Here is a 13,222-nt window from a genome sequence, read left to right on the forward strand (position 1 = left end):
AACTCTCAACCTCAGCACTGTGAAGATGTGCTAGCCGCAATTGTAGACTTACATGACAGGAATACATTTCCTGAAAAATGATTGGCAATGTTCAACATAAACCACAGATTGCCACAGCAAATTCACTTTTGGCCTAGCACTTAGCCGTGTAATCACGTTTGATGAAACAAATCAGAAGAAAACCTAAATCAAGTGGAAAGTAATTCCTGTGTAAATCCGAATAAGCATCACAAAGCAGCAAACATTTTATAAAGTTACATTTATTCCCAATGTTGGGCAATGAAGTAAAATATACACTGAATCGATGACCTAACAAGGTAAACTGACAAGTAAAATTTAAATCACGATGAATATTGATTGGTATTAACAATCAAGTTAGGGTTAGAATTGTTTTAACATGTCAAAAGCATCTCTACATGCACATTGTATCGATTTCTGTTCAGGATTTAGAAACAGCTTTTAAAAGAGTGTTCCTCAGGAAAGTGCACAGCTGGTTCATCAGATCTTTATTCTGACCTTCCACCCAGTGCATCTCAATCACTGCATCACTCTCTTCGTGCAGGACATTCAGCAGGCATTTAAACAAGAAGCGTTCCACTGAGAGTGGGCTCGCTGGCTGTTTTGAGGACATCTCGCTTGTAGCGTCGCTGGCGTCCTTCTGGCCACAGGTGCCCGCGGGGTCGCACCCAGGCTTCGTTTCCACATCTGCAACCTGTTCCGGGAGTTTCTGATCCACTTCATCGGCAATATCCGTAACCTTCCTGCCTTCAACGGAGGGCAACTCTGCAGTCACCTCCAGGTCGTCTGACTTCTGAGCGGCATCCACCTGGGTGTCTTGGGTGAGGGACGGCATCGTGGTGGCGGCAGTGTTGTGATCTGCTCTCGGCAGCTCCCGCAGCTGGCGCATTTGTTCGCGTCGCTTCTGTCGCCCGTGGAGCCAAGTGTTTTCCATGGCGGTCAGGAGGAGGCTCTGCTCGTGCTCCCTACACGGAACATGCTTGTGCAGCACCTGCAAGCAAAGGTAACAATAGACTTTTAATGCAATTAATGATCTATTTCTGGAAGGAATGCAAGTTGAACATTTCTACCGAGAATGGCTGGAGATGGTCATAAATGGGTAAAGCCAAAAATGTACAACCCTCTCCCAAGGCTTAAACATTTATCACCGTCATAATATTACATTTCTCTACCTTGGATGAATTGGACAGAATGCTATGCCAAACATTTGTTCACTTATTGGATCATAGTTTTCATACATTACATTGCTCTAAAATGGTTTTAAGGTGTAATTTGATCATGCAAAAAAGCACGATTGAACGACAACCATTACTGATGGCTCCAACAACACAGGAGGTTTAATAAAATTAATCTACAGAGAGCAATACACACAAATAATGACTCACCCGCAGGTCCGTGAGCGTCTTCTCCACAAGAGTTGTGATGGCTTTCAGCGGATGGCGGCTAGTACAGCCCAGAGCACGGGCCTTAGCCTGGAGCTCCTTCACAGCCACATGGGGAAGTGTGAAGGAAAGAGGCTTGCGTGCTCTGTCCAATTTACGCTTCTTACTGGGGGGTGACTGACGCAGGCGGGGAGAGAATATGACAGAGAGAAGCGGAGTCATGATTTTATTGATGATCTCACGGAAATGCTACTAATGCCACATGTGTGCTTTGTTTCCTTTGCTCTAAATGTTAAATATACATGTGACATACGGACCATTAATGATGTCAGTATAATGAATGCAATGTTAGCCTGTCTGCAGTTGATATTACCAGCTCAGTGGCCTAGTAGTAGAGTGTCCGCCCTGAGACTGGAAGGTTGTGGGTTCAAACCCCGGCCGGGTCATACCAAAGACTATAAAAATGGGACCCATTGCCTCCCTGCTTGGCACTCAGCATTAAGGGTTGGAATTGGGGGGTTAGATCACCAAATGATTCCCGAGCGCGGCACCACTGCTGCTCACTGCTCCCCTCTCCCCCAGGGGATGGATCAAAACCACATGGGGATGGGTTAAATGCAGAGGACAAATTTCACCACACCCAGATGTGTGTGTGACGATGATCATTGGGACTTTTTAACTTTATTACACAACGGACACAAGAGGGAGCTCCAAGCACATGCTCTCCACTGGACCTGCAGTGCCTTGTAATACTGCCCCTTGCTTCTTTCTATTGCCCTCCAGAGTCAAACTGTAATGGCGCTAGAGGTTATTAGCCAACCGTATCTCGGGACAACACGAGTCAAGTTGCAACGCTTCCCTGCACAGCCACATGCTAGCAACTGCGTGCTCAGTGTCACTCATGGGGGCTCTGCAGGCTGGCGGAGGGTGCAGGAGGAGGCGAAGGTCTGCATTGACAGAGCAGACAGCATGGCCGACTGACCTACAAACAGCAGCAGGGAAGGAGTGGGCTGTGACCTTCACAGGCTGCTGCTGTTTTGAGTCAAGTTTGCTCACCTCAAGGTTTGAGGTCTTTGCATGGAGGTGCAAATACGTCATGTCCATGAAATATGTAGCTAGTTGTGCTCAGAGAGAGAAGCGCCATTTACAGACAGACGAATTAGAGGGATGTCTGATGCAGCGGAATACCACACTGCTGCCAGCCAAAATAAAATACATTGTCAGTTAAAGACTTGACCGTCTCAATCAAGGACATCATTTGTATCAAATGTAATCTGCAGGTTTTTCCTAATGGTACAGCCAGTGGGGGTGAAGGGCTAGCACATTGTCCTTGCTCCTGTATTTGGCTAGGAGAGTGCCATTAAATATAATTTTCTCTTGGTTTTAAGTAATTGATGTTCCCCAAAGACATAATTACGAGATATTCTTGTGTTTAATTATGGGCTTCATAATGGACTTTCTCTTATCTATCTGTACTGCTTCTTTCCACTTAATATTCTTTTCACCCCACCACACGCAGACATGTAAGCAAGTTACCCAAGTCATTATGCAGCAAAATTAAACCGGTCATGCAAAGCCTTTTTTCTTACAAATCTGTTTATAATACAACCAGGTTTGTTGCTCTTTTCCTACAAAACCTACGGAATTGACTATCGTGACTATTTCACATTTAGACAAACAGATACACACCTACCTGTAGGCACAAACACAAAACAAGCAACCCACTGAGGTCAAACCTCCTTGCCAAGTGTTTAGCAGCAACTGTCCCTCGAGACCCAGAAAAAAAGTCTAATCTGTCAGAATGTGCAGTTGTCACGTTGTCCATTTCAATTGTGTTTATTCCACAATATTCTACTTTCAAATATAGGAGATATTTCACACTTCCTTTTTCCCCACACCGATTAAGATATCTGCACAAATCCATCGATTATTTCTCTCTAAGAGCTAAAAGGGGAGGAGGGGGCGGTTGACCATTATAGAGGCGGACTGGAAAAATAATTTCTCAATATATTTTCAAGAATATCAACTAAAACGCTGGAGGGGCTAAACTGGGGCTACACAGATTTCTGACGGGGCTATAGCCCCTGCGTAGCGCCGTCTCCGCTTGAAGAGAACCAGTCAATTACCTCCATCGTTGCCATTTTTATTGTTTAACAAATTTGAAACACTTTAATTCAATAAAGCTCCACCAGTTTTCCGATTTTTAAATGATTGTAGAAGTTTGGAAGTTTCAAGTGTGCAATGTGTTAGCATAAAAACGATTAGCATGTTAGCATTTCATAATTTCTCAGCACAGGGGAAAATGTAAAGTCCCAATGATCATCGTCACACACACATCTGGGTGTGGTGAAATTTGTCCTCTGCATTTAACCCATCCCCATGTGATTTTGATCCATCCCCTGGGGGAGAGGGGAGCAGTGAGCAGCAGCGGTGCCGCGCTCGGGAATCATTTGGTGATCTAACCCCCCAATTCCAACCCTTAATGCTGAGTGCCAAGCAGGGAGGCAATGGGTCCCATTTTTATAGTCTTTGGTATGACCCGGCCGGGGTTTGAACCCACAACCTTCCAGTCTCAGGGCGGACACTCTACTACTAGGCCACTGAGCTGGTTAAATGTAAAATCCTTATCAAAGTATTTCAGTGCTTTTTCCAATCGAGTAGCTGTTTATCTAGTTGTTTAATGGCTAAAATGTATACAGCTAATGCAGCATAGTAATTAAGAGTTGAATTGAACAGGTAGTAAAAGGGTTAAGTAGGTCACAGTTGCATGCGTGCCGCATATGTTTAAGAGCACATGTAATATTAATGAGCCTGCCTCATGGCTGACATCCATAGGAAGACATGCATCTGGGCAGAATGAGCCAACCATGCATGGATTTCTGTGCATGCAGAAACCTCTGTCCAAACAAAATACTGTCCATGTGTGTGTGAAAGCAAGAGGAGGCGGAGGAGCGTAACAGGCTAGAAATGTAGGGCAATCATTCTGCTTAACTGATTTTATACTGGAAAGAACAACATAGTCTAGTCCGACAACACACAGCTCATGCATCCATTGAGCCGTGCCCAGTTGTTTCTTTCTAGTATGTCAACATGGACATCATTCCTGTTGACTGATACCATTTATTGTTGTGTTTTCTCCAACGCTTTCACTGTCCGCACAAGACAAAAGCCAGTGAGCGTGCACATTTCTTGCCCTGGCAACTGTTGCCAGGCTACTGCTAAACTAAAACCACATAAAGCATGTGATGGAAGAATGAAAGATGCAGTTAAGGGGGGGCAGGACCGAGAAGGTGCATTATTGAGTGGATGGATTTTGGGTGTTGGAAACGCCAACCAGCAGGCGTAGGGATACAAGCCGGAGCATTAGTGGCCCACCCGAGGACTGCAAAGACTTACCGGAACAATGACGTCATCATAGAAGCTCCAGGCCAGCGCCCATCGCATAGTTCGCCCCTGGCAGAACTCTGTGTGAGTCACTTTGGGTACCTGGAAGAAAGAAGAAAAAAAATGAAAATCAAAGCAGTCAACACAGTCACGCTGGCTTTGGATTATATTTCTTAGAAAACTTAATTCAACTATTTTTTGTGACCGGTGTACATGCCTTCTATCCAAAAGGCAAATGGATGGATAGATGTTTTTATTGTCCACAATTTTGACCACCCTATAGGCCAGGAGTCACAGAAGAACAGTTTGCTTGGTGAATCGTGGACCGAGTTTGTTGAGCGGTCACTGAGTGCTGCACCTCTTAATTATAGGTGTGAAAAGAGAAGTGTGAAGGTGTCATTTGACGAAGGAACACAAAGTGCCTTTGAAAAGGCTTGTGCAAAGCACACGAAGAGAACTCCTTCGGGCATTTTGACCAAGTGATACAATTCAGTTGCAGTCGGTGTGGCACGATTTGGAGTGGTAAACTAGAGCTATCTTAGAGGGGACATATCGTGGAAAATGTACATACAGTTGCATATGCACAAAAATATCAAACACACTGTTTTCCGCACTATGGGCTCTTGTCCAAAAGAGGAAGCTGTTCTCGTTCTAGTTGCAACACTGAGGCCTCAGCGGTATACTGCGTGGGACCGCTACCCTGCATGTGATTGGGCTGCCCAATCAAACAGGCTAATTTCAGCAAGATACAACATGGGGTGTATAAAGAGTTCTAGAATATTATATATTTTGATGAAAGCATGTCTTACACACAATAACTACAGCAACAACAACAAAAAACTCATTTTGTCTCCATGTGAACATATGCCGACAGAAATTGATACTCAAAAAGAAATAATGAGTGATTAAACTACTAGCCTATTAACTGTGGCCATTTTTTTTCCTCATATCCTCTTTTACAGTTGGATAACTGCCGGCTCTCTGGATACTTGCCAAAACTACACTTGTGCTGATGAGCAGCCGCGGCAAACCAAAACCCTCAGGAGGGTGCAGGTGCAGCAAACCATAGGACTGGATGTCTTCCTCTTTCAAGCATGTGAGAGAAGTGACTGGCACGGGACTGTAGGCCTGATCCAGTCAAGAGTCACGAGCTGGGCTATTAGCTCCAGCTAACGACACTCGTGGCTCTTTAGCCTTGGGAGGCAGTCATGCACTGCTAACGGAAATCGGTGCATTTGTGGACCGCTTGTGACAATTTTGGATTGGCATGTTAGACAGTGAATCCACTTTGCGTGTCGGCTCCCCCCGGAAGACACTTCAGATGTCAAGAGTTGGGAGGAGCTATGAACATTGTTGTCAGCTCACTGCATTTGTACACAGCGAGCAAGATTACCTAATTGATTTCTTGAAACACAATAATTAGATTTTTGTAAGATTTATATATGTATTGCAAATAGTGTGTCGCATCTGACGAGCTACTCACCCCTTGCTTTCTCAGCTCCTCCTTCAGTGGGGTCAAACTGCATTTCTTTCCCAGCATGCAACTGTACCACCTGGCAAAACAAGCATCCGCATTAACCTGCTGAGCACTTGACTACGAAGCATAGACCCAACCAGCAAAAATGAGACAACTCGTGAGAAATCCAGCCCGTATAGCGTCGACAACTATCAGACAAGGCTCTCACAATATCTGTGGGGTCTGTGAAGTGCAACAAAAAGCACACTGATTTATCAAAAGGCTTGTGACTTCTAGGGGGGCAGTTTAAATGACAACGCTATCCACATGACTCAATTGATTGTGAACACTCAAGCAGCCTGCTAGGCCACACTAATGTTGCACATCTTATCTTAAATTCAATGTTCAATATGACGATAGACAAGCGTTACAATGTCACAAAACATGGGAGACTTACTGTAACTTGTTCATGTCGTGGCGACCTGTTGTTTTTTAATGGGTGAGATTTTTATCTGCGTAAGACTTAAACAAATAAGACATTTCCTAGCAATATCAAATAACAGTATATTTTGAAATCTATAATTCCTTATTGTGTTACAGGGTCAAGAAAGGAGCACTCTCCTCTTCAGCGTATTTCAGTAGATTATCGGTGGACTGCATGATACAGTCTTCTGTGCAATTCCACAACTGTTACAGAGAAAAATATTTGGAGGTCATAAAGACCATTTGAGTATGAAGATGCTGAGCTGATTGGAACAGTAGGCTGGTTCTGACATGTCGCGATAAAATATTGAACAGCTCTGATAGTGACAGATGTGTTAGGGAGAGCAACACCACGACACTGCCAATGTGGCTTTTCAGTCACTTTTGAGTATGCAGCTGCTAAATGATCTTGATAAAGTCCATGCTGTTTTTCAATTGCAGACATTTTCACCAGAAAAGAGACCCATCTTCATATCAACGACATGATAAGAGCGGATCATTATCTTCTGTTAAGAAAGCATTTGTACATGTTTTATTAGGAGCAAAGGGTGGGTGCCCTTTAACTCGGGAAGATAATAAAGACAGAGAGGAAAAGAGGGCGGGGTGGTGGTGAGTCTCAAAGGACCAATTGGTGAAGCTGGCAGTGTTGCCATGGACACCTGCAGGCTCTTTTGTCCCAGCATGCCTTTTGGTTGGGAGTGACAGCTGGCTGCGGTTGGATTGGCCTGAATGGTAAAGCTTGGAAAGAAGAAATCATTCATATGCTCCCCCGCACCTGTAAACGTGCATCAAAGTGAGACAAGAGCAGGCAGGTGTGGCATGTCTAATTTGTTTTAATAGTCCCCTCTGCAGCAGCCTCTCACTCTGCTGGCCTGGTGACAGCGCTGCGACGAAGAGGGAGGGGTTGCTAAAGTGGTGCCCGCCCAAACACAGATGTTCCCAGTGGGTGCCCAGATACAGCGTGAGGGGGAACTGTGTTCCAGAATCATTAAAGTGACTGTAAATGACAGCTCCATCAATGTCTGTGCAACCCATTTGCCCCACTTCCCCACTCACAGGATGTATTTCAACCTCTCAGAAGCTCTCATAGTCAGAATCCATCTGCCACTTCACACATTTTGACTACTCGCAGTAACAATTTGGCTTCATATTTTGACACGTTTGGTGTTACTGAAGTCGTCTTTGTTACTCACCGCAAGCGTTTCTTGAGCTGCAAGCTGTCATGAATGATCCTCTTAACAAACTCCAATTCACCACCCTCCGCCATGATTTCTGTCACCCCGCCCGTGTTCACTGAGCTGGGAGGAGGCCGCCGCGCGTTCCTTGAATTGACCCCCTGCAGCGAGCAGCAAGACAGACAGAGATTAAGATCAAATCCTATTAAATGTCTGTTACTATCTGTGCAAACAAATCCTGCTTCCTGCAGCCCACCTAGCAAACATTTGGATTCTAAAGGTTCAACAATTGCCTAAAAAAATCATCTGAAAATAAGAAAAGAATCACCTTGGCTTCAAGTTGGTTGGCAAAAAAAGGAGGGTTACACATGCAAAAGTCGTACACAATTTCTGTTTCTTCTTTCAGAGCGTCCATCAGCAGAGTCTTCTGTGGAACCTTGACCACTGTAGGAAACAAAAGCAAGACATGCATGCTGTATTAGCACAAACTTCTTCCTCACATGAAATTTGACATTTCTAATGTCCTCTTTCAAGTTGTCTTTCTTGAGGCTGATGATGGAAGGGAAAAATAACAGCATCAACAAACTAAATAGAGTATAACATGAGTATAACATGAACTGGCCTATAAACACACATGGAGAAATCCGTTATTTCCATATCGTTTAAAATCATGATAAAAGCCATGATTGCAAGCATAATTAAACTAACATAAATACTGTATTTCAATTTGCTGTTGTTTCTCTCAGTTGCCAACAGTTTATCACTTGATTGGATTTCAAAATTAATGTATGCACAATAATGCACCTGTAGCCATTTTTAAACAATCACATTAAAAAGGTAGCATTGGTGAGACTGTTGCCCGTTTACCTTTAACCAGGTCGGATAAATGGTTCTGCTCCACGTTCCTGGTAGCGTAGTCAAAGCATATATCATCCACCTCAGTTGCAAGGAAGAACCAGCCGTTCATTGTGGCTCCCAGCAACGGGTAGATACAAGATGCGCCAGTGCCTTGTTAAATAAATAAATAAATAAATAATGTTACAATGTTGGACTATATTAGTTTGCCATTTTAAAAGGTTGTGTGTGTGTGTGTGTGTATATATAGTATATATATATATGTGTGTGTAATCAAACCATTGACAAATTCAATCAGTGTGACCAAGACTCAGCTTGAGACGATAATTATGTTTCGCTACCGATGTCGATGCCTCTACGTGGTTGCTTCTGGCCATCGACGAGATCCTCCACCCAGTGGATGTAGTTGAGACGCAGAGGGACCGTGGGTATGAGGCGCTCCAGAGGGATCTCGATGCTCAAACCAAAGTCCTCCTTCAAAAGGGTGCAAGTCAGGGCTCGCACGGCCTCTGGCTCCTTGAAATTCACTCTAAAAAATACACAGAAAAAAAACTGTTTACACAAACGTTTTGAGTTTGGAAATAACATGATCAAAAGCTCCTTTGTGGTGTTCATACAGAGGCGTATTGTACTAATTTCCAATTATTTGTCTGCACACAGGAAGGCAGGAGCCGAGATTCAAACCCCCAAAGCTCAGAACTGTGAAGATTAAAAAATATAGATATTCTGTCACATTGCTTACAAAAATAGATCCATATTAGAGAAACCATTTAAGGCAAGGTGTGTGTGTGTAAGAATGCATGTATATGTATAACGCAGGTTTGCTGATTCCTTTGTGTCAGCTCTGTTGCAGCACCTAATTAACCCTGCAACCCCATGCAGCCCAGCCACCTACCACCACACACCACAGATGAGTAGCTCATTAATTTGCAATCCACAGTTAAAGACAATGAAATTCAAATTTTCCACACAATTAAAACTTCACACTTTTTATTGTCTGGGCCCCCAAATGCTCATGGCTGCACGTTGAACCGCTACAGCTGTCATATGAGAAGACGCGGCTGCAGCAGACAGCGTGAGTGGGCGTTATGCACGTAATTAAAGCTTTTCCGATTGTTTTTTTTTTTTTGCAGATTGGCAGATGTAATTAGACACATCCCAGAGCTGACAGCATCTGGCACGCAAGCAGCTCAACACAGGCTTGTCCATGGATTACAAGGGGAAAGAAAAGAAAGGCTGGTGAAAGAGATGCAAATCCCACCTACAGTACATCAGGGACGGGCAACTTAAATGACAGAGGGGGCCGCGATTTTCCTTTAGCCCTTGAATAGTGAAAATTGATGCTCATTGAAACGCAATAAAAAAAAAATCAATTCACAATTGTGAACACCTGTTAAGGCACAAATGTGTACCATTTATACATCGGATAAATGAGGTGCGAGACAGATATAAATGAGAGGTAATTTACCTGTGGAAACTAGCGTTATTCTTTCCAGGAAACTTGCACATAATGAACATGCAGGCTTAATGGCCCAGGTCAACACCTGGCTCATTCAGGGGACTACAACACACCCAAACAATAAAAAGCCAACTAAGGAATTGGACTTTAATGTAAAAAAATATGCTGATGTCAAGCTGAAATGCCGAAGATATCAGAGCACAATAATAATGTCATGAAGCACTGTTATTGTTTGTCCCTCAATCATAAAAAAATAAAATTGCACCTGAAATAGTGAATGAAAGAAATAAAGTGTTGGTGATTATGTCACAACATATAATAATAAAAGTGCAACAATTAATTAACAACTAAATAATTATTAAATTCATTGATTTTTGAGAATAGTCTGGATACCTTTTTTTTAATTTAAAATTGTCCAAAATTGTCAAAATCCTTACAATTTCAGCTTGTCACCAGTGAATGTTCTCTGAATGCTTTCAAAACATTTTTGCCCATTTCCCACCATGTTACGGACCAGATCATTAAGCGAATAAAAATCCAATAATTTTTTTCGGTCCTTTTAATTTGAAACAATGTCCGATTTTTGAATAGAGGAAAGAAAGGAAGCAGTTGCAGTATTCGCTCTCTCTCTGATGTTCTTCCATCTTCCCTTCTACCTCAGAGGCATCATTAGAAAAAGATCAATACTCAGAGAGCAGAACTGCTCAGGCCAGACCTCTATTTTTAGCCCTGAGGTATACATTGTGTGTGTGTGTGTGCATGCTACAAAAGATGATGAGCAATGCTGCAAACGGCATGTCTCCATGGCAACCCCGTCTACTGAACAGATGATGGGAGTGCACGCAAACCCGGCCACGTTGGAGCAATGGCCGATGCCAGACAGAGCGTGAGCGTGCCCGCGCTTTACGCCTATTGAGCCACGTAGGCTTACGGCAGCGTGCTTACGTGAGTAGTGTTCGTTGCAGTGGATGGCAAACGACATGGGACAAATAGCACTGCAAAGTTGTATTGAGGTGGTTTGTTGCTGAAAAGAATTTGTTGTCATACAGCTTAATCTAGATAGTGAACTCCTTGACCTTTATGGTAAAGCGGTTTGCTGACAGTATATTTTTGATGCACACAGACACGGGCACTCGTGGTGCAAATAAATAATGAATACATTCAAACTGACATGATTGCTCTCATGCACGTCCAAAAATATAAGGTGTTTGGAAAATAATTTGAAAGTATACACAGCATTTCACTTGTTCCACCTCTTATGATGCAGCCTCATTCCAAAATGGAATAACTTCAGATTTAATGGCCACAAGCTTGGCACACCTATCTTTGAGGGGTTACTCCAATTTTTGCAGCACCTCTTAAGATCCATCAGCTTAGATCGGTGCACAGCCAATTTCAGATCCCTCCAGAGACACTCTCATCCAACTGGAGGCTGGCCGCCCAAACAAAAAAAATCAAAAACAAAAAATTGAAAAAGCAAAACAGTCGGGCAGAGCTAATCCATTCATTTGCTGGCACTGGACATGACAGCAGTCTGAGCATTTATTATCTTTGCGACAACATCAGAAGAAGTATATTTATCCTGAGATTCTGTTTGAATTTCAAATCGCCCAACATTATGAGCATGCAAATTCATGCAAAAAAATTAATCATCTTCCTGCCCATGAAAAAAAAAAACCACTTTAAATGTTCAATTTCATCAAGACTGCTAATTTTTAATACTCATCTATACATTCTGTTCAAATGTGCTACCACCCCAATAAACAGAGAAGACTTAAACCTCCTTACTCTCAGCCACATGCAATTTTGAACATGGAGCAAAAAGAATCAAACCCATTACTCTGTTCAGACTCCCCCCTCACCTGCTATCAGCATGCTGCACAGTTCATCCAAAAATGGCAGGTGTCTTATCTTCCCCAAGAAAATAATTGGTCCCATTCCATGATAACGCTCATTTCACGACTCGCCGTTTAACTATTTAGAACCCCACCCTTCATTTGAATCTCTCTCACACACACACACACACACACACACACACACACACACACACACACACACACACACACACACACACACACACACACACACACACACACACAATCCACTTAAATAACACACAATCCTTTCACTGGTGGTTAGCTGGTGACAAATTCCCAAATTTCCCAGTCCCGTTTTGTAGAGGGTAAACACATTTTTAGCAAATCATCTCACCCTTGAACAGATTTATTCCGATTGGTGAAATTATGCTCTGGTATGACTGTCAGTATTTGCTATACTTTGTTAATAGCCTCTGTCTCATTGAATTGACACACAATATGTAATACTTACATGGCTCGTCCACTCAGGTTGGTGTGCACATGTTCTTGGAATTCTGGGTACTTAGAAGCCAGATAGGCAAAGTCCGGTGGTTTGTCTTTGTAGCGGTTTCGGGGATGCATGGACTTGTTCAGAGACATGACAACAGGCCTGTGATAGGAGTCATATACAAAGGGGGGGAAAAAACGAAGATAAGGCTGGTTTCGTCCAACAACGCTGCTTATTTTTTTAGAGTCAGCTTGTGTAATCATTTTTTGTGTTTAATACATTAATTAAATAAATGAATACGAACACTATATCTATATGAGAAAGTTTAGCGCGTCAGGAACCATGAACTAAACATGACTATATGAAAAACGTACGTACAACCATAAGTGAAATCTATTGTCAACATACCTTTATAATTAGTCCTTATAGACCAACGCCAAGTTGCCTTACTCTGTGAGGCTCGTGTCGTCCACACGTTTCCCAACTGTACTCGCGCGCTTCCTGTTTGTGTGACGTCATTCATGTGCGCCGCCGAAGATTCTATGACGATTGTAAACAAAAAAGCATCAGAACCGCTGCAACGTATCTAATATTGTATTGTTTTATTTTACTTTCTAATTCTCTAATTTTGCGTTCATTGTCGAAGCTGTAATAGGGTACCATGTAGTTAGCGTTTTATTTATTGTTCTTTGTGTTGGCAATTTTA

The 13,222-nt window shown here is 42.9% G+C and overlaps 1 protein-coding gene across 1 annotated transcript; it reads right to left on the minus strand.

Moving 5' to 3' along the window:
- Positions 1–240: 240 nt before the first annotated feature.
- On the minus strand, positions 241–13,082 carry mettl16 (methyltransferase 16, N6-methyladenosine). Its single transcript, XM_049725485.1, has 10 exons — positions 12,925–13,082; positions 12,541–12,678; positions 9,095–9,282; positions 8,766–8,906; positions 8,227–8,342; positions 7,917–8,059; positions 6,268–6,337; positions 4,797–4,886; positions 1,404–1,577; positions 241–1,009 (listed from the first exon to the last, which is right to left on the minus strand). The coding sequence occupies exons 2-10, from the start codon at positions 12,666–12,668 to the stop codon at positions 440–442; spliced, it is 1,620 nt and encodes a 539-aa protein (XP_049581442.1). The 5' UTR covers positions 12,669–12,678; positions 12,925–13,082; the 3' UTR covers positions 241–439.
- Between the last annotated feature and the right edge of the window lie 140 nt (positions 13,083–13,222).

This window comes from Syngnathus scovelli, chromosome 7, assembly GCF_024217435.2.
Source record: "Syngnathus scovelli strain Florida chromosome 7, RoL_Ssco_1.2, whole genome shotgun sequence".
NCBI lineage: Eukaryota > Metazoa > Chordata > Actinopteri > Syngnathiformes > Syngnathidae > Syngnathus > Syngnathus scovelli.